The 20,752-nt window shown below is 34.6% G+C and overlaps 1 protein-coding gene across 1 annotated transcript; it reads right to left on the bottom strand.

Annotated features, from left to right (window-relative positions):
- Positions 1-4,108: 4,108 nt before the first annotated feature.
- LOC145671010 (uncharacterized) lies at positions 4,109-19,364 on the bottom strand. Its single transcript, XM_081739652.1, has 3 exons — positions 18,995-19,364; positions 11,223-11,517; positions 4,109-5,153 (listed from the first exon to the last, which is right to left on the bottom strand). The coding sequence occupies exons 1-3, from the start codon at positions 19,176-19,178 to the stop codon at positions 5,045-5,047; spliced, it is 588 nt and encodes a 195-aa protein (XP_081595778.1). The 5' UTR covers positions 19,179-19,364; the 3' UTR covers positions 4,109-5,044.
- Between the last annotated feature and the right edge of the window lie 1,388 nt (positions 19,365-20,752).

The following is a 20,752-nucleotide window of genomic DNA, read 5'->3' as shown; positions in this document are numbered from 1 at the left end:
AAGATAAGCTTATGTGCAGACTACACCACATTATCAAGTCAAAGACCTATCGTTAGGCTCCAGCACTTGTAGGCTGTGGCACAAATTTCAATTTCAAGAGGAAGACACTAATGGGAAGTGAAAAAAAAAAAAAAAAAAAAAAAAAAAAAAAAAAAAACGGAAACAAGGTGCTACTGCCTGACGATTTGTGAAAACAATGAAAATTTTCATCTCATTCTTTGTATCTTTACCCTACTTTTCCTGTAACATAAAAGTAGTCCTCTCCTGGTAGTGAAAAATAATGGACTTACTTTTGCAATATTGTATGTGCTGTTCGTCATAAGTTGCTATAGCCTTTGGCTGTGGATCTACACAAGGCACGATCTTTATCACACTGGACATCATTTCAAGCATGTTATCCTTTCGTAGGTACAGTCCAAATGCTCTACCACCTATAGGCAGCGACAGATAACTTGCTATTTCTTCACGAAACTTTTCTCTTTTAGTTCTACTCCAATAATCAAACAAAAGTAGTTACAAAAATAGCTGATTTATATAACTAACGGTAATGTGAACACAATATATGATATTTGGTATTTGTTGCATAAAACTATGAAAAAAAAAAAAAAAAAAGTTACAGATTACAATTTAAAAACGCTTATGGCTCAGTTTACAATTGACGAAACTTAATCTAGAAACAAACTTCTTTGGTAAACATGAATTACTTCAGTTAGTGTATTTTCCAACACTAATGTATCAGTTAAAATGTCCAGTTAGAATAAGAAGAATTACAGATAACTAATAATAGACAAATTATGCGAGAATAAAACAAATATTAGAATTAATGTTATATAATATTTATATAAAGATTGTCTAGACAAATAGTTATGCCTAGGTATATTTTACCTCTTAGGCCTACTTTAAACGGACGCAGTTAGCATTAATTGTTGAATATATGTTAATACCGTACGCTGTTATGCAAAACAGCAAATGCTATAATCCCATTTGGAAACAGAATATCGATTGCAGTCTTCAACAATGGAGGGGAAAAAGAAACTGAAAGTAAATTAATTAAATCAATGAACAGGAGTACAAAGGAAGTTCAGAAATTCCTTTTCCTTCCTTAAGAATTTTCTTTGTACTATACGATCTCACTCTTTTGAAGTTTCGTGAATAACTGACAATGGACATAATGTAGAGAGTGAATCACGTATTATCTGCAAAATCTACTAAATAAACTTTTTTTTTTTTTTTTTGGTCTTACCGTATACTATAGAATTTGAGCGCCAGCCAATTATGAGCCATGAACTGCGCATTCAGATTTTTGACCTATAATAATTAAAGGACTTGTTTAGCAGTTATTAGTTTAACCCTGGAATATATACCCAATTTGTGCATCTTTTAACCCATATCTGGGGTGCTGGAGAATCCGAAAGAGTTCGTATTTTGAAAACTATATTCACCAGAAATGTCCTTATTTCAATATTAACATGACGTTTGGAAATGTCTGAGACTGTTACTACAGCACAATTGATGACACTATTTAACTAGACTATTATTTTAAAAATGAAATGTAACTACAGAATACTGCATTTATTCTGAACTGAATTTCGAATATTGACGTGATTACCAATATTATTTAGGTCTTCAAAACTGGCAGTCACTTCACGAGTAACATTTAGAATGGCATCTCCGAAGTCACTAGCAGTTGTGGCCAAGCGGTCTACAGTATTTACTTTAAAGAAAAAAATAAACAATTATTGAAGTTACAGAATAAAAAAACACACTCAGCAATATACTGTGTAGCGCCACGGCACATCAAGGCAAATATATGCCTTGAAAACCAAGAAAAATTCAATCAAACAAAAGCAGACCACGCCAGATAATGCAGTGCACCATTTGCAGGTAAACAAAAATTCGGTGGTGTGCCACAGCACCCATGTACTCAAGGGTTAATAGCATTTTGCAGATACTATTATAGCTCACTTTCCACTTTTGATATTCTTCATGTAGTTAATTCATCAAAATATTAAAAAGTACTAACTGACACAACAATCTTTTAAAGAATAATTCATTTCAACGGTCTAAGCAATATCTCGGATATACTTCTATTATTAATCATATTTAATCACTTACTTAATAACGTTCAAAGATTTACTACACGACATTAAAAAAAAAAAAAAAAAAAAAAAAAAAAAATCCTCGGGATGCATGCTAACACAACGCATCCGTGTAAAGCTTCCAGCCTGTTACCTGGGAGAGAATTATCATTTAACATATCTAATATACATATTAAAACCTTCAAAAATTAACCAAGCCAAATTTAGTATACTGCATACAACTAAAAAGTGGCGTTAAACTTATTAATGAACAATAATAATTGAAACGAAGGAAGACATTAAAAATATCACTATTTAATTGTGACCTATAAAATGTCCCTCAAGATTTGGAAGACATCAAGTCAAATACTATTAGGTTTTAATTATAGTCACTTTCTCCTACAATTATCCATATTTAAATTTTTCACCTATCTGTATTTACTTTAACGTGTTTGAGGCAGCAAAGGAACATGCATTTATATAACAATAGTTAGATAATCGAGCGAGTTATCATCCACATACGGAAACCTTAGAAAGTTGAAAAATTAAAAGTTACAAATAAATTGTAACATAAACAAAATACCGGGAAAATTTGCGAATCGCACTTAGCAGATTATAAGTGTTAACAACACTGTTGATTTAATTTTATCCAGATATTAATTCACACATAAGAAATACATCCTGTTAAAAAATAAATAAAAAATTTCTTTGTATCGTATTAAGCAATAGTAATTGTAATGCAATAGAATATTAATATAATACTGAAGCTGCTTACTATTTTATGTAAATTTCAGTTTTCGTAACAAAGTAAGCAATTTGCAATATATTTTCCATATTTACTACGATTTTATCTCACTTGCATGGTTAAAACTTATATAAATCACTGGGTGGCCAAAACCACAGTTTAAAATATTTGTATACCGAATACTCAATAATTACATTAATTTCTATAAACATAAATGTCATATTTGTGACTAGGTTTGCTACTACTATACTACTAGTACTAATTTTAATTTCAACATTTTCATCCATTTTGAAATTTACGTCTTGTGGTAATAAAAAACCACACTTGTACTAATACAATAATAATAATAATTTACATTACTACAAAATATCATAGAGTTAGTTTTGTATAAGATTAATTATCAAAATTACATTATCCTCTGCATCCAAGATAACTGAAGGAAGTGCCCTCACCATTCATTTACTTTTATACTGACAAACATTTGATAATAGGTGAATGTTTGCAAATAGTGCATTCTATATAGACTTGACAAAAAAAAAAAAAAAAAAAAAAAAAAAAAAAAAAAAAAAAAAAAAAAAAAAAACAACACTGCTCATTATAGTACACCTAATTACTATTATCTGGATAATTATTTCGCCAACACGCTATTGCTTTCTTCAGATCCAAATAGTTACACAAACAGAAAGAAATGATTCCTCGTTTTTTGCTCTTAAAAGTGATATGTACACTCGCAGGGGTGCCCACAAGGGGGGGGCTATGACGCAAACTGCGTCATTGAAATATTGGGGGGGGGGGTAAAAATCTATATAAATATGTTTGAGAGGGTGTAAAAATTAATCGAAAAGATTTTTTTTCATGGAAGAACACCTACGGATAGGCAATTGAGGGGGGGTGGGCACCACTGCACTCGTGTCCAAAATTATTGTCGCGTGTCTATAAATATGTTGTTGTCGGAATATAATTTGATAACGAATTCGCCCGGTATTTCTTATAATGTTACTATGTGTATAATCGCCAAAGACAGGTATGTGGCAAATTTCATGTCAAAAGAGCAGTAAATAAGAACAATAAAACGAAAATAAAACTTTCTTGCCCATTTAGCAACATTTTGTTTTACTCATTCTAATCATCGTATTTATAATTCTTTTCCTATGAAATTTACCATAAATATACATTTCCCGATTATACACATAGTATCAGTATTAAAAGTACCCTGCAAAATCGTTATCGAATTATATTCTTATAAGAAGACAGTTATAAATATACGACAATCATTTTGGACATGAGTGTACATTTGATGAACTTCACGACTACTTGTAACTTGTATGTAACTCTGTTGTATGCAATTATTTACGACTTCATCGTACAATGTCGATGGCTCTTGTAAAAGATGAATTATTTTTGTATGCAACAGTTTTAGTGTACGATTTGTACATGTTGCTATCAACGGGCCCCAACAAGGTTATATACAAATCACAAGTGATCGGAAAGTCCATTAAATTTAACATTATGTTTAACACGTAACGCGAAATCCACTTCTGTTCAGCAATTATTTAATCTAAAGAAAGCAACACACAGTGCTACTGTTAAATACCCATCCAGGTAACAATTACTAGGTTTAGTGGTGAGTACTGTTTTCATTTTTAAGAAATATTTCATAGTTGTATTAGACAAATAAGAAAAATTTAAGTTAGTTGTAACGTAATGATCTCAGAAGGACATCTTAAAAGAACCGTACTTTCATTACTACTATTATTTTTGTCTTTCCCTCTAACGATCCTTATAAAAACGATCTTCAGTTTCCCATGAATGTATGCCAATCTCGTGGTAATACAAAACAATTTTCAGCCGACTAAGTAAAATTACTTAACTGAAAGTAATACCGTACAACGGACTACCTCCTTTTCTACTTTTATCATTAATTCACAGCCATTTTATTCTAATAAGTTATTTGCAGAAAATTCAAAGGTAATGGGCACTCCTTCAAGAATCTTGTTGGTTTTAACCGTAAGGAAACTCAGTCTTATGGGGAAGCTTTAATCTTAGCCTCTAATAGTCAATATACAATTGAATAATACAGTGCACTCTATATTTGAAGTATCTTTCTTTTCAGTTAAATCTTGTCTCCTGTTTTCAAAGCAGCAAAACGTCCATGGAAGCGTCATTAATGAAGATTACGCAAATTTTAACTGGAAGAACATTCAATGAGGATAATTCCTTATCAATTCAGGAGAATGTCATTCCAATTTATCATCAAAAGGAGGAACACCAGAAGGCCATTAACAATCGCTAATATATACCCTGAGTGATATGTATGACCAGACTGAGACCTGAAACAACAACGAAAACAATTATATATAGCACTTTTAAACTTATCTTGTCATTACACACAGAGAGAGAGAGAGAGAGAGATTAAATGTAACACGTCAATGATTTATTTCGATTCAAAAATTAAGATTACACTGTACACACATAGTTTCCCTTTGTGGCTAACTTTCTGCATATGGTCTCTATATTTTCAGCTCTACGGTTTACCTCCAGTGATTGCTATATAGCTCACAGTGGATTGATCTTTACTGTTGAGAACCTAAAGGGTACCTAAATGGACTGCATTGGATTTTCGAGAAGACATACTGCGGTTATGCTACGTGTTATTTATGATTTACAAAAAATGGGACGTCCGCGAGAGGATTATAGCGATAACCAATGCTTTTAGAGATTTAGACATTGATAATTTTGTACACCAATATTTCATGAAAACTTATTTTTTTTATTGAAATGAAAGAATAGGATTTCGTGGGGGAATGTTTTAAATGTGTGTGGTGGTTAGTTTACTTGTGTCTATTTGAAATTTCCCATGCACTGACTCATGACTAGGCACTGACAAATATGAAACAGGTACATACCTTTAGATTATTGATGATTGATGTAATACTTTACTAGTAATAATTAGCTTTGATAAGATTTTTTTTTATATTAAGTTTTTGTTGCTACTACTATGACTGGAAAAGCCAAGTGGTTTTGATCTTTGACTTGAGTTAAGATTATGGAACTATTTGTATTTGTGGTGAAATTGTCACCTTTGAGTTTATTTCCTTTATCATATGTGTCAATGCATGATCTTACACTTTGACTTGTGAAAGTTAGCTGACTTCAATGTTTAACGATTTTAAAGTGGGAATTACATAGCAGTTTTACAGATAAAAAATTCATTAATTAATTACAATTTAGTTTTGACCTTTTTTCTGTTTGTTCAACTTTTTTTTGAAGAATAATGAACTAAAAGTATAATCACGGACAAAAGTTCAACAATGATATTGATGAGCGTCGGTAACAATACTTCGCTGAACTTTTTTTTCTTCTTATTTTTCTTGTTCCGAAAATTATTCACTTCAGTAACAATTCAATTTATCGCATTTTGATATCCAAGTTTTTATTGGCATCGATCTGTTTCAAGTATATTAATTAACTCTCTGCAAATATGACAACAACGGAACGGCTAGACGATGGTTATTTCAGGTTCACAGACTCTTGAAATTTCGCATTTGTATCTTTTTGGAGCAATCTCAGTAACAGTCGAAATATTCATAATGGACGCATTCCTGTTTCTCCATACGAAAGAGAAATTAGCAGAAATTTACATAGGAAATTGTGAATAACTGAAAATGGGGAATTTGGGACTTGTTTCACTTTTTCCACATTTCACTTTTAAACTAATAGATAATTATGTGAAAATTTGTACCATGCAAATATCGACTGGGACACACTGTTTGACATGCTACGCAATACCACCCGATTAATAGTGTTGCCAATCCAAACAACACCGACAACGTTTGGGAGGTGATTCCTGACGCCAAGATAAGACGAAAGACCAACCTGGGTGCACAAATGATGCCTTTCGGAGTTATAGGCTGCCGAAAACTTAAAAAAAAAAAAAAAAGAAAAATAAATAAATAAATAAAAAAAAAATAAAAGGTTTAAGACTCCATAGCTTCAATATTATGGGACCTACCGTAGTCGGGTCAAGACTTTATTTAGGAACTAGTATGTGCCCTATCCAAATATCCATGTTTCAGAATCCTGCAGTACTTTCGCAGCAATTTTTATAGAAGTAATTGGTGAGTACTTCAAATTATATGCCAGTAGCCAAACTGCCTCTATAAAAATTGTTGCGGAAGTACTGCAGGATTCTGAAACATGGATATTTGGATAGGGCACATACTAGTTCCTAAGTGAAGTCTTGACTACGGTTGGTCATATAGTATTGGAGCTATGGGCCTTTAAAGTTTTTTATTTATTTATTTTTATGTTTACAGCAGGCTGTAACTCTGAAAGGAAACATTTGTGCACCCAAGTTGGTCTATTATTTTCGTCTTATCTTGGTGTCAGGAATCACCTCCCAAACGTTGTCGGTATTGTTTTGAAACACCCTATATATATATATATATATAACTACGGACGCTACATTATCACAAATATTCGTAAAATTCCAAGACTTGGGGGCCTCTACAACAGTGTTAACGCAAATAAGACAAACGTCTACATGCACGTCGGAAGTATCTTAGTGTCAAATACTATGACCATGATATGATGTACTTCTAACAAGTAGGAACAAAATTCAACGGACTGAAAAATTGTATTTTCTTCAATACATTTTATTTTGAAGAAATACTTAGATGAATATCACATCTAATCACAGATGGTTTACAATACATGTAAAGATAATCACGCTGTGAACATTGTTAAAGTCTGTTACTTTGCTTAAATTTACGGAACTGCAAGAATTACGGAATTTGTAATTACACCTATCAGAAAATATTGTTGTAATGTTACAGAAACAGAAGAAAGGAAAAATTTTTAAAACAATTTCCCACAACTACGTCATTCTAAGCAGTATCTCTAACTATGTTCCTCGTATCTCCAGAACGGGCTGAGATATCGACGGTGTTAAGGTAAAACATCGTAAGCCTCATTTCCAACTTTTCTTCACGAGAGTAAAAAACTTCCATTTACACCTTGCAAGATACAAGTATAAAAAATGGTTTATTTGCCTTAATAATACACACAAGCTTAACACTATTTTTCTCACCTATGGCCTGACCTATAGTGAGCTGAATAAGATAAAGATCCACATTTTCAATTTTTTGAGGGTTACGACCTTTTGCCTTAACACCGTCGAATCAAACTGCTGCAAACGGCATTAGCACCTTTACGTTTATTAGAAACCATCTGTGTGATTAAATGTGAAAGTCATCTAACAAGGAACCCTAGGTAACAATCAGAGCCCGATGTTTATGAAACTTTGTATATAGAGAGAGTACCTCGGGAAACTCCCACAGTCAAAATTGTAGCTGCAGTGTCCAAGACGTTGGAGCACTAGAGATCGAGAAATATCAAAAGTGGAACGTCAGCACATTAAGGACATGGTGAGAAAATTAACGTTTTTCTTTTAAACTGGTCATTGAAACGACACGAAATAAGCATTTATGGATACTAGATGGCAGATATGATCTGTTAGAAGTGATAAAAAGAATATCCGCCATCTTGAAAGAGGCCATGTTGAAGCTGGTTCGATTGGTGCAAATGAGAAGAGGGTCATGTGATGCATCAATTTGAACGTAAATAGACGAAAAAACCTGCTGGTAAAATCTATTGTGGGATTACATTATTCCTGTGCTTCTGGTAGAGTGGTTTAGGTACAAGATGAGCAAAGTATATCTCATGACGCTCAAGCAGATGAAGGGTATGGAGTGCCATAAGTGGGATCTGTGTAACTAGAAAAACAGCGAAACAGCACTACGTGATTTGTGTCAGAGACAACATGTAATTGGTGTGTATGTATGTATACGTGTTCAATCTTCACAATAATACCATGGTTGGCATACACTTGTAACTATTTATTATATTTCCATTAATTCGAACCGAAATCAGAAACAGAATTGTTTTACAAGAAAATACAAGAGAATGTTCTTTACAAAATATATTTGCTAATGACAAATTTATACTTCAAATATATACATTATAGTATGAGAAGTATATAGGAAAACTGAAAGGTGATGAGTCTAGTTTATTAAGGAATTACAATTGTTCTCATATTGATTACCCAAAGATATTCCCCTTCAAGGGAGCACTCATTACTAGAGAAGGTTTAATGATTGAACATCACATCACAAAATGTTTATGATGCACCTGAAGTGCCTGCAACTTCTTCGTCCTGTTCTTTTTTGTGATAATGGTATGCAACAAAAAATGTTCAAAACATAAGTCATTGAACAATAACTGCACCTGATAAAGTGTCACATCCCATTACTACATTGCACAATTCCATCTTCTGTCGAAAACATTCCATCTTCTATTTAAAAATCTCTCTCTTGACAACGGTATAAAAATCATACTGGTACTTTTGAAGAGTTACACGAATGGACATAATACGAATAGTTGTTTTTTTACGTCCGATCAACGATCTTTTGTTCCAAAGTGTGGATGTCTTTGCTTTATCCCCAGCAACTCCTTTGCGACCTGCCACATGTTGTCTTAAGGATGAAGTGCGACGTTGCCAAATGTATCAGTGTCAGAGATTAATCTTTCACACCGAAACGTACTCGCTTCATTCATTCGATATTCTACGTTTTCCTCCCGCCATATTATTGTGATTTACGAATACAATTCACTTCACTGTCAGTTCATTGACCAATCAAAACCAATTCGACCCAGGCACGTGGTACAAATGAAATGTTTGAGATTAACAGTAGCAAAGCAATAATTTCACGTTCGCAAAGCACAACTACCTGTAGTAACAATGTAGTTTGGTTATACCGGTTTATTAGATTTGTATATACATACTATCCATTATATCAACCATGGTATTATTATGAAGATTGAATACGTCATATCGCCCCATACACACCAATTACAAGTTGTGTCTGACACAAATCACGTAGTGCTACAATTTATTTCGCTGTTTTTCTAGTTACATTGATCCCACACATGGCTTCCATACCCTCCGCCTGCTCGAGCGTCATGAGATATACTTATCTCATCTTGTACCTAAACCACTCTACCAGAAGCACAGGAATAATGTAATCCCACAACAGACTTTACCAGCAGGTTTTTGCGTCTAATTACGTTTCAAATTGATGCATCACATGACCCTCTTCTCATTTGCACCAATCGAACCAGCTTCAACATGGCGGACATTCTTTTTATCACTTTTAACAGATCATATCTACCATCTCGTATCCATATATGCTCATTTCGTGTCGTTACAATGACCAATTTTAAAGAAAAACGTTAATTTTCTCACCGTATTCTTAATATACTGACGTTCCACTTTTGATCTTTCTCGAGCTCTTGTGCCCCAACGACTTGGACACTGCAGCTACAATTCTGACTGTGGGAGTTTCCCGAGGTACTCTCTCAATATACAAAGTTTCATTAACATCAGGCTCTGATAGATATCTAGGGTTCCTTGTAAGCACATTTTTGAAATAACACACCTTTTAGGTAACTCCAATTTTCAATATCAATTAACTTTGTTTTTAATTGTTAGAAGTATGCCATATTACAGTCAAAGTATTTGACTAAGGTTCTTTTGATGTGCATTGACGTTATTTACGAATATCTGTGTTACTGTAGCGTTCTTAGTTTGTAACACTGTATACTAAACACGAAGCTGCAGTGGTGTTTCTAGCCACGAAACAGGTCATAAATGGTAACACACTCTTCGCCAGCAGGACAAACTATAAGGTAATATTAAACCTTTCTCTTGATCTAGTGGCTAACGCGTGCCTTTGGTGCACGTGGTCCTGGGTTCGATTCCCAGGTGAAGAACACAGAAAATTTAATCTGAAACTATATAATATATAGGCCTATTATAGTCAACTCACAAAAATGTTAGAATAACATGAGTAGCTATTTCCACTTTCTTTCTTACTTATTTTCTTGCCAAATATTTGCATATCTTTAAGTAATAAACACAAAATAACGAAGACTTGTTAGTCTCACAATTGGATTCCATCATACCTCAATATTACATACAGAAAGGTGGGGCAACAGGTGTCTCATAAATTAACCTTTTGGAGGGAAATTATGAGACAGCGCAAATTTGACATTTTCTCATCAACTTATGAGATGACAAGAAATTTCTTGGCAGCAAATTGTTACTCTATTTGCACCATAAACTGCTGCCTAGGTTAACTGCTTTCAAAACTAATGTAAGCTGAGTAACGTGGAAAAGTTGTGAAATCTATCCCATAATTACCCTCACTGGCCCTACCTTTCTTTCACACTGTACTTATAACATGAAAACTCCTTAAATATGCTTTCTTATAAATGTATAGACTGTTACTATAACACTACTTCTAACACTGCTTTCTCATAAATCTATAGACAGTTGTTACCTTATTTTCGACGGTGAAAATGGAGTTGGAGGTCGAACGCCTGGAACACTGCTATCAATATATATAATCATCCAAGTAAACCATGTCATACCAGACCCTGCCAACAGAGGTATCAATAACCAACTAAACTCCTGTATTTTAGCTGAAGTTGTGTTGTACACAGAGTACAAATTTTTATTCATTGTTTCCAAGGAAAGTTGTTGTGAACTCCCGTTGTACTTGGACCATTCATGTTCCGTTAACAGCGACGGAATGGAAAAATTCATAATAGGAATCTTGCTGGTAATGACCTCCCCTAAAAGAAGAGAAAAAACCCAATGATTGAGAATCACATAAATGTAGTAAGAGTTAAAAATAATAATGTAGTAGTAGTAGGAGGATGATTTGTTGGGGCTGGTCGCTATCGTTATCGTGTTTTATCGTCCAAACTTTGTTACACACATACACAACTTCTCAGGACTTTTTTTTTTTTTTTTTTTTTTTTTTTTTTTTTTTTAACAAATGAAGGAAACTAATGAACGTCTAACGTTCACCACTAGTTGTGCGGCAAATGTCAAAATGGTATTCCGCCTCAATCCAAATGTTTTGAAGCATCTGTGGAGTGATCTTGCTTATTGGCATTTAGTTGAATCGCCACCATGGATTTTGCATAGAATAAAAATAATAATAATATCTATTTAAAAAAAACGATCATGGGAGTGGAATAAATATGCTTCTGCATTATTGTTAAATTACTGCTTTGTTTGTTTGTTTCGGAAATTGTGGTATTGAAAAAGAGAAAGATTTTGAAACCTTTGGACAGAAAGCAGATAAATCCAATGCACCCAAATACATTGACGTGTTCTCTGGCAACTGAACCATACGAAATTACAATTCAAACAGATTTTGGATTTGTCAGGTTTCAAGTAGACTTACTTGTGATTATTACCATAGTTATTCCTTATGATGTTATATCTTTGGTACGCCCTTTCTTCGATCTTATAAGGCCATTATGGATTTATGTCGAAATCGTTTATACTTCAAGAACTGTGACAAGCAAATTCTGTTAAGAGATACTTCGACTTTAGAAGAAAAACTATTGAACAAAAATTTAACCACACATGGTGAGGAACCCACATGATGCTTCGATCCAATTTACTTGTATTTATTCGAAGGACTTTGAATATGAGAGAGTAAACTTAAAAATTTAATTCCAAAGATTGTCCAGATGTGGCAGTTTAATGTTATGGTTTCACTGAAGAACTTAGTTCTACGGAAGTTTTAGAAAAGAAAGAAAAAAAAGTGGATAACGAAAGGGTAATGTATTAATGATGACAATAGCTTATCTTTCTAATCCCTTTTCGAAAGAAGGAAACTTACAAACATCAACTATTTATAAAATAATTACAATATTTGAAGAGTTTGAATTTGATAAATTTGTTTTTAACTATTAAAGTAAAGTAAATTTGAAATAGTGTTGCCAATCATTCCAGATCAGTCAATCGGAACTAGAAATTTTCAGTCATAATTTTTGAATTGTAAACTTACCTAAGAAAGCTATTAAAAGCTCTCTTTTGGAAATACAAATAAATAAAATTAATTAAAAAACTTTTTTGATTTACCAGCCCGAAATCTATTATACTAAAAGTAGTTCGAATGCCAGTGTTGAAAATATTTTCTATTGCTTTTTTTTTCTCTGGGACGGTTTTCAGGATCGCACATACTTTTGTCACTGATGGCTCATCACCTGCTTACTTAAATAGTATAAGCTTGCCCTTTCCAAAGTATGTGCCATGCGTTAATGGTCAACCTAAGTTACGGTACTAAGATAAGTTTGACACGAGTCAACGCAGGGCGAAGCTAATGTGTGCTTCCGTAGGGAGCAGGCGCATCAGCGACGGTATCAAACTTAGAATAGAGCACATAGAATAGAGGAAACACTGTATTCCTCATGTTACTAGATGCCTTATCTGTAGGAGAGCTTTCTAGTTACGAAGCATTAGAAACTGTACTGACATACGAATTCAGTTCCACATGGCTTCCTACGTGATTAAAAGCACAAAGCTGTTTTTTTTTTTTTTTTTTTTTTTTTTTTTTTTTTTTTTTTTTTTTTTTTTTTTTTTTAAAGCATTATTAGGGAAGTCACAGGTAAAATTCTCACATTTTGATTACTTATATTACTCGTTTGAGATAACATTTTACATGTCTTCAATAAACTGCACAAATCTGTGGATATCTAAAATAAGATAGCATTTTTATATACAGGATATATAAAAAAATCTGCGGTTAATAGGTCAAGTCAGTTATATAACGATAAAACGAGAAATTGCTGGACATAAGTGGTTTTTAATCTAAAATGACGGAGTTTGGGCTGCACACTGGTAAGCACCTAATGTCAAATGAAAAAGCAAAACTGTCAGTTCAGTAGGCTATTCCCTTAGGCGCTTACCATACTAAAAATACTGTATTCTTGAGAAACCACTTGAAGTGTTCGTTTTCTCACACAAGGTTCCCAGTGTTAACTTTTCGTACCTTTACGTTCCATTCACACAGCTTTCTAAACTGGAAACGTAACATTTTTTATTTAACATAGGGCGGTTTACCAGTGTGCAACTGAAAAAAAAAAAAAAAAAAAAAGGTTGAAAACCATGGTAATCCTGCACTTTAGCGTCGTGAATTAAAATATACTGATTTCAGAGTTGTTACATACTGCACACATTTATAATGAAACTCGCGAAACCATCTAAGTTACAACAACTTGATACCGAAAAAGATGTTGCCAGTGTTCAAAACTAAAAATTCAATCTGTGGTCATCGTGCTTGAATATATAAGTACACGTCATTGAGGTTACCCACAATTTATCTTGAACGTGGCCAGTAGCGACTTTTCTGCAAGAGTTGTCCAAAAGCCAGTGAAGACACTAGAGAGGGACGAGGGAACTGGGTGCCTACTTGCAGTACCGTTCGTCTCCCACTGCACCCCCTGACATTGCACTGTCTAGTAATGTAAAACTATTGTTTTTGGTATACGAAAAACTAGCTGTTTTTCAAAAAGAATTCTCTGCCTATCCTCTTCCCCCCTCCCCTTCTCCAAGAAGTTAAAGCTTGTGTCATTACCATAGACGGCCATCTTGCACTGGACTCGTGCTTACTTCTCTCTAATGGGTTTGCACTCACTCGGTCTCGCACTCACCTGTCTCAACTGGACTCGCGCTCATTTCTCTCAACTCGGCTTGCGCTCGCTTGGGCTCATTTCTCTCAATTGGGCTCGCGCTGTTCCCTCAATTGGGTTCGCCCCAATTATTGAGCCCGAACCCGGTTGAGCGCGAGTGCCTAGCTCGCGAGCATCGGGCTAGGGGTTTGGATACCTATGGTCATTACTGCCAAAAATGCTACTAGAATGCAAAGTGAGATTTTTCGTGGTTGATACCCACAGACAATCTTACATCCTTCAAGATTCCAGATAATAATGACTCAATTCCTCGTCCAGTAGACATGACAGTCTTAATTGATACGCTCCGCAGTTTGGTTGCCATTGATATATTAAAATTCGGAATGTGTTTGAAATAGGACGAATAAAAAATGTTTGGTCACTGAGACCTAGAGAAATATTCGCATCATTATACATTCATACTTTATTTAACTTATCTAGTAGGCATGCCTTGATCTCAAATGATACCCTTCTGCTAACTTATGAGTGAATTTAAGGCCATACTAATTGTTAAATTTCTCTTCCAGCTCTTCAATAAATTCCCATTTCAGAGAAAACAAAAGACCTTAACGCATTAAAAAAAAAAAAAAAAGTCTGGTAATGAGTATTTGTGAACATGATAGAACAAGAATTTTAAGAAAACTAAAAATGGATCAAAAGATTGCGATCTTGGCCAATAATTAGCTTTTGGATTAGGGGCCGCAAAAATTTTGAACGACCCCTAAATCGAGTTTTCGTATTTTCTACGGAACAAGCACATCATACTGAGTTAACTGATAGTCTGGGTATGGCTACACTATATGTAGTTCTCCAGATAGAAGGCCTACAAGAAAATTTTTGATTGAAATATACTGGATCTCTTGATTTAAACAGAAAAGAAAATTGAGTTTAATATGGACAATATTGTCTTCCTTCCGAATTACATTAAGCAGTGTATTACCGATTGATTTGGATAAGTATTTATGATTAAGAACTGGTTGATGTAAACTTCCTAATAAGCAGAAAAGTATGTACGTCGACTAAAGTCCATCAGTTAAGTGACAGAGTTAATTATATGACGCTAGCTGATGTTTCCATTTACGTCAATCCTCTATTGTAGCAGAATGAGTAGTATGGTTGGTTTCAAGTTCTCGTGTTTTTAACTAAAGTCTCGTCTGAGAACGGAATTATCTTTGATGCGCAGATAAGAGAATACCTGATACTTATTTATGAACGTCTGAAAAAGGAACAATAAGGACCGAAATGTGGGTATGATCAGAATATATGTTTCATAACAGATAACATATTGATTTACTATTATCAGGGTTGGCTGGTTTAAATCAGCTGTTCTTTTTTTTTAGAAAAAAAAAAAGTTTAAACAAAAACACAAAAAACCGAAAAATACTCTAAATCGTGACGTTTTCACATATTAAACCATCTGCATTAGTTTTATCTCCTCTTCACCTTTTAATCAAGGCGTCCCATATTCAATTCTCGGTCGAACCACAACCTTTCTTTCAAGTGTAAACCAAGTAGCAGTTCGGATGTCATTTTAAGCAAAAGTTTGCTTGATAACGTCGGTGTTATATAAGGATGTTAAGCCTAAACACAAGAAACGAATCCAAATTGTACGCCTGAATACCTGTTTTCTTATCAAGAAGCTATAATGGGTTCATTTGTGTAACGGTTTATCTTTTTGTCCTTCTGAAATAACTCTTAACAATTATATTAACAAGTATATAAAGATCAGTACAACGTATTTTTATCAGGAGTCCTTCGTAAGTGAGTCGGCAGATTCATCGCAATTGTGGCCAATTAGTCTTGGTTTCGAGACCAAATGGAGGGCAATTTCTCTCGGATGTAAGCCGAGAACCGGTTTGAATTTCGCTTTAAGCTTATGTGAACCCCTTCTAGTATAATAACACTAATGCGAAACAAATTTATTTCCTTACATATGTAACAGGAATACACAAAGCAAATTATTTAAACCCAAAAAAACCTGGTTTAAACAAAAAAAATTTTTTTGAAAAAAAATTGTTTTTGCCAACCCTGATTATTATTGTTTAGATAAATTTTCGAGTGTTACGCCCTTTCCACTAAACGAAACGAATGGGTAATGAAAATGAATTGGAGTGAAACGTGGTAACATAACAAACATTTTTCACAATTATTATAGATTTCGATGAGAGAGGAACACAATGCTACTGTAGAAATTTTGTAATCCGACTTCCGGAACTTCAGATAATTGCAATTCTTTGGTACTTCCACGGTCACTTATGAAGCGTTGTAGAACCAAAAATGTTTTTTTACAATTACCGTACTACAGATCTTGATAAGACGAACACGATCTTTCAGTAATTTCCTTCGTATTGTTGCTCAAAACATTTGCACTGGGCGACATGACAATATTCGGCTTGAGACAGATGAACTTCAGAAGGACACTATAAGTAATTGTTGGAAGATTACAACTCGTGCACAATTTGAGTATAAATACAGCGTCCAGATATTATGAGATAACACCACAGTGCGTAAAAATAAACCAACATTTGCTAGGTTCACACTAAAAGCACGAATGCTATCTAACCGAGTCACGACAGAGCGAGGCTGGTGGACCTGTATGTTATCGCGGGGGTGCGTCCGAGGAAGCAGGCGCGTCAGCGAAGGAAGGTATCCGCGTAAGCGAGGGTAACGAAAACACATGGGTTTTCAGTGATACGAGTATCCAGTAGCACTTGCAATGGTCTGAGTTTAGTTACGCTACACTTGTAAACATAAAATATAGCTTCTAGATGAGAGAAACACCACGATACAGAAAAAAAAAAAAAAAAAAAAAGAAATCCGATCCGACCATCGGAACTTCAGATACTTGCAATTTTTGAGTGCTTTCACTTGAGAAGCATTGTAGCATCAAAAATGTATTCCACAGTTATCATACATTTCGATCAGAGGAAACACAAATTGGTTGAAAAAAATCTTTTAAAACTTGAAATAATCACAATTTCACTGACACTTCAGAAGCGATTACCTCAAGGTCTGAAAGCCGGGGCGCAGACTTTTGTCCCGTAGTCTTCCCTCATTGAGTGCTCACTGAATTGCGACTATCCCTTCATACAAGCTGTGGAAACCAGCAAGTTCTAAAATCTATGCCACATTGTGTTTAGCCCGTTCTTCTAGCGAAAGATGAACCAACACAATATTAGGTAGGCGCTCGTAGTTCAGCGGGCACTCAAGTGTTCAATAATTGTGCAAAGCAATTATGCTACAACGCTTCATCCTAATCTGAAAGTAAATGATGATGACGTTTCGTTTTATGTGCTCTTCCATTGAGAATCGAACCCGGGATCACGTACACCAAAGAAGCATGCGCTAGCCATTAGACCAACAGGAAGAGTATATTGCTTATTAAATTAAAATAGATAGTATATTTTAGACCTGTCTTCCCAGGCATTCAAAGTAACAAGATGATTTACAATACATAGCCGCCATCGATTCGAACACGATGACTGCAGATTAAATATTTAGTCTTGAGCTCTGGAAAAAGCATTTTTATAAGATGCTGGTAACAGAGTGAATCCGCGACTTTATTAGTACACAGTGTGACAGCCCTGAATTCACTAGATTTTAATGCACGACGCTAATGTACACTCATGTCCAAAATTATTGTCGCATGTCTATAAATACGTTGTTGTTGGAATATAATTTGATAACATATTCGCCCGGTATTTCTTATAATATTAGTACGTGCATAATCGGGAAAGGCATGCATATGGCAAATTTCATGTCAAAAGAGCAGTAAATAAGAACAATAAAACGAAAATAAAATTTTCTTGTCCACTTAGTAACATTTTGGTTTACTCATTCTAATTTTAGTATTTACATTATTTTTTCTATGAAATTTTCCACAAGATATATTTCCGGATTATACATATAAGTTAGTATCAATATTAAAAGTACCCTGCAAAAACATTATCAAATTATATTCTTATAGAAGATAGTTATAGATAAGACGACAATCATTTTGGACATAAGTGTACATATTTACCGAAAACCATCTACTATCAATAACTTTCCTCTTTCAGATTTTTCACATTGCTCATAGTAACGGAGCTGGCCTGTGGCTCCGGGCTCTCCATATACTCCGTACAGACATACTGTAAATCTGAATTCAAAACTGTTATCTAACAATATTCTATTCTATATATAAGCGACGGTAAAATCATCTATTTATTATAAATTTCTAGTACACCTACTATGGATCTCCTAAATTCGGGGGAAGGTACTAGACCACAGGTCCCCTCATAAAGGTTAATAGCTAGTTTGGTTTTTATCTTTGCCAAGGTTTAATATTTGACATAGTATGCCGAGCGAGCGTCAGCGAGTCAAGGTGCGTTACAGTTCCCTGGGGCTCGTTGTTTTCTCTTTTTTTACAGCTAAATGGGAAAGGGGACCTGTATCCTAGAACTAAATTTGGTGTATACATTCATCGTAACGTTTGTCATTTCAATTATTGTTACCGGCATTATTGTTTAGCAAGGAATCACAGTAAACCGGCATTTTATACTTAAATGAACCTTCATATACAACAAATCAAGAAGATACTAACTGTTTGCAAACATTAACTTTCCACCAACAACGGAAAGCGATAACAAAAGCAGTAATAAACTAGCTCTTCTTCCTTTTCTCAGGAGATTTGATTCATCATTAGTACGGCTATCCTCTTCACCACAATCACTGTATTCCAATCGTTTCCTCACTTGGCTAAGTCGATTTCTACTTGGTTTATACATTTTTATCGATATTTTCGTCGCACGCAATACACAAAACACAGTTTACTTCACTGAAGTCTTTATTCAGGTACTTCTTAGCTGTATCATGTTTGTGTTCATAACGCATGGCGTCACTTCTTTAAAAAGTCTTATTTTGTATCCCATCCAAACTCCTCCCACAACTTTCACTTTCCAATACCGAATGGGATACGAATGGAAAGACAGCTGATATCATGGTAGCCAACCTCTGGAACTTTTATTGTGGTGTCAGGTGACTCATGGTCAGTGAAAGCTCATAGTAGGAAATTTATTAACATTGGTTAATATTAAAAATCAACAACATTTTGAGTTAATATAACGCGAAAGATATATTCGAGATATTAAGCTTGGCAATTATTATTTATTTTAGCATTTCTTGCGTTGTGTAATGCTCCGCAATTTTTGCGAAGCCTGGTACAGAATGAGTCCTATAGGCTGGATCCTGATGAGGCATATTTCGCTCCCTCTGGACTTTCTAAATATTATAAAGAAAGCTTGACGTAATTATGCAAGAATTTCCCTATGTGGTTATTCCTGCATTGAGAATTATGATATGCGTTTTCCTTTTCAAGTGATCATACCCAGCAGCGCAAATCTGTCTTCAACATTGGGGGGGGGGGATGGGTAAGAGAGTATTTTTTAAAGCGATGTTCAAAATATTTATTAAGTTGGAAAACAATGCTGTGGAGGATCAGGGGAACAGAGTTGTCTTCAACATTCGGAGACGGGCAGGTTTAAGGCTTATTCTGGGAGACATCAATTTCATCTCACTGTTCTTTGTGGCAATCGGACACAAATAATTACGTTTCTCCCCCAAAAAACACATTTCAAATCAGATTATTGAGGGGGAGAGTCCCCCAACTCCAAGATTGAAGGGGACACGTCCCCCTCATCCCCCCGGGATTTGCGCCAGTGATCATACCGTAAAAACGTGTATTGAACACTGAGATTTTATGTAGCCTCTAGTGAGTATTGCATTATAGTTGGTGTAGTTTATATTATATATATATATATAATTGTGTCTGATAATTTTGTATTGGTTGGCTATACTGACGCTTAAACTGTAACTGATTCTATAAATGGAACAGGACGTTGTGAGAACAGGATATTAGCAACATTATTTCTTGCATTCTATAAAAGAACTTTCCGCCAAGATGGTGAATTCCTAAAATGATCACAAGCTACAAATGATTTATATTAAGTTATATTAAAATGAATGCCACTAGACGTTTGAAAACGCTTGGAAAATTTAGGAATAAAGAAACGGAAGATACAGTTCTATAAGATTCTAGTATTTGGTTCTTCTCATTGATTCTGATTCAGTCACGGCGCGAGTAATAAATAAACAAACCTTCATCAAAATGCGTGGGAATGTTTACCGTAAAATTGCTTGTGGGTGGGATGACCTACATCAGCCAAGGCTATTGCAATCTGTTTTTACGTAAGGCTCGTCACGATAGGAAGAATAATCAAGCATTGGTGTCGGATGCGTTAAAACAACCCACACGGAGCCACGGTAAGGCCGCAAGACGGATATTGAGGATGAGATTCTTGGA

Source organism: Thermobia domestica, chromosome 15, assembly GCF_964235325.1.
Source record: "Thermobia domestica chromosome 15, izTheDome1.hap1.1, whole genome shotgun sequence".
Taxonomy (NCBI): Eukaryota; Metazoa; Arthropoda; class Insecta; order Zygentoma; family Lepismatidae; genus Thermobia; species Thermobia domestica.
Note: the sequence above shows the minus strand (reverse complement) of the source record. Positions and strands in the feature narration are given on the sequence as shown.

Coding starts and splice junctions, on each gene's coding strand:
- LOC145671010 (XM_081739652.1), bottom strand. CDS start 19,178: ATGTATAAACCAAGTAGAAATCGACTTAGCCAAGTGAGGAAACGATTG. Junction 11,518..18,994: donor AAAGTTAATGTTTGCAAACA/GTTAGTATCTTC, acceptor CTCTTCTTTTAG/GGGAGGTCATTACCAGCAAG. Junction 5,154..11,222: donor TTTTCACCGTCGAAAATAAG/GTAACAACTGTC, acceptor TTGTTGTTTCAG/GTCTCAGTCTGGTCATACAT.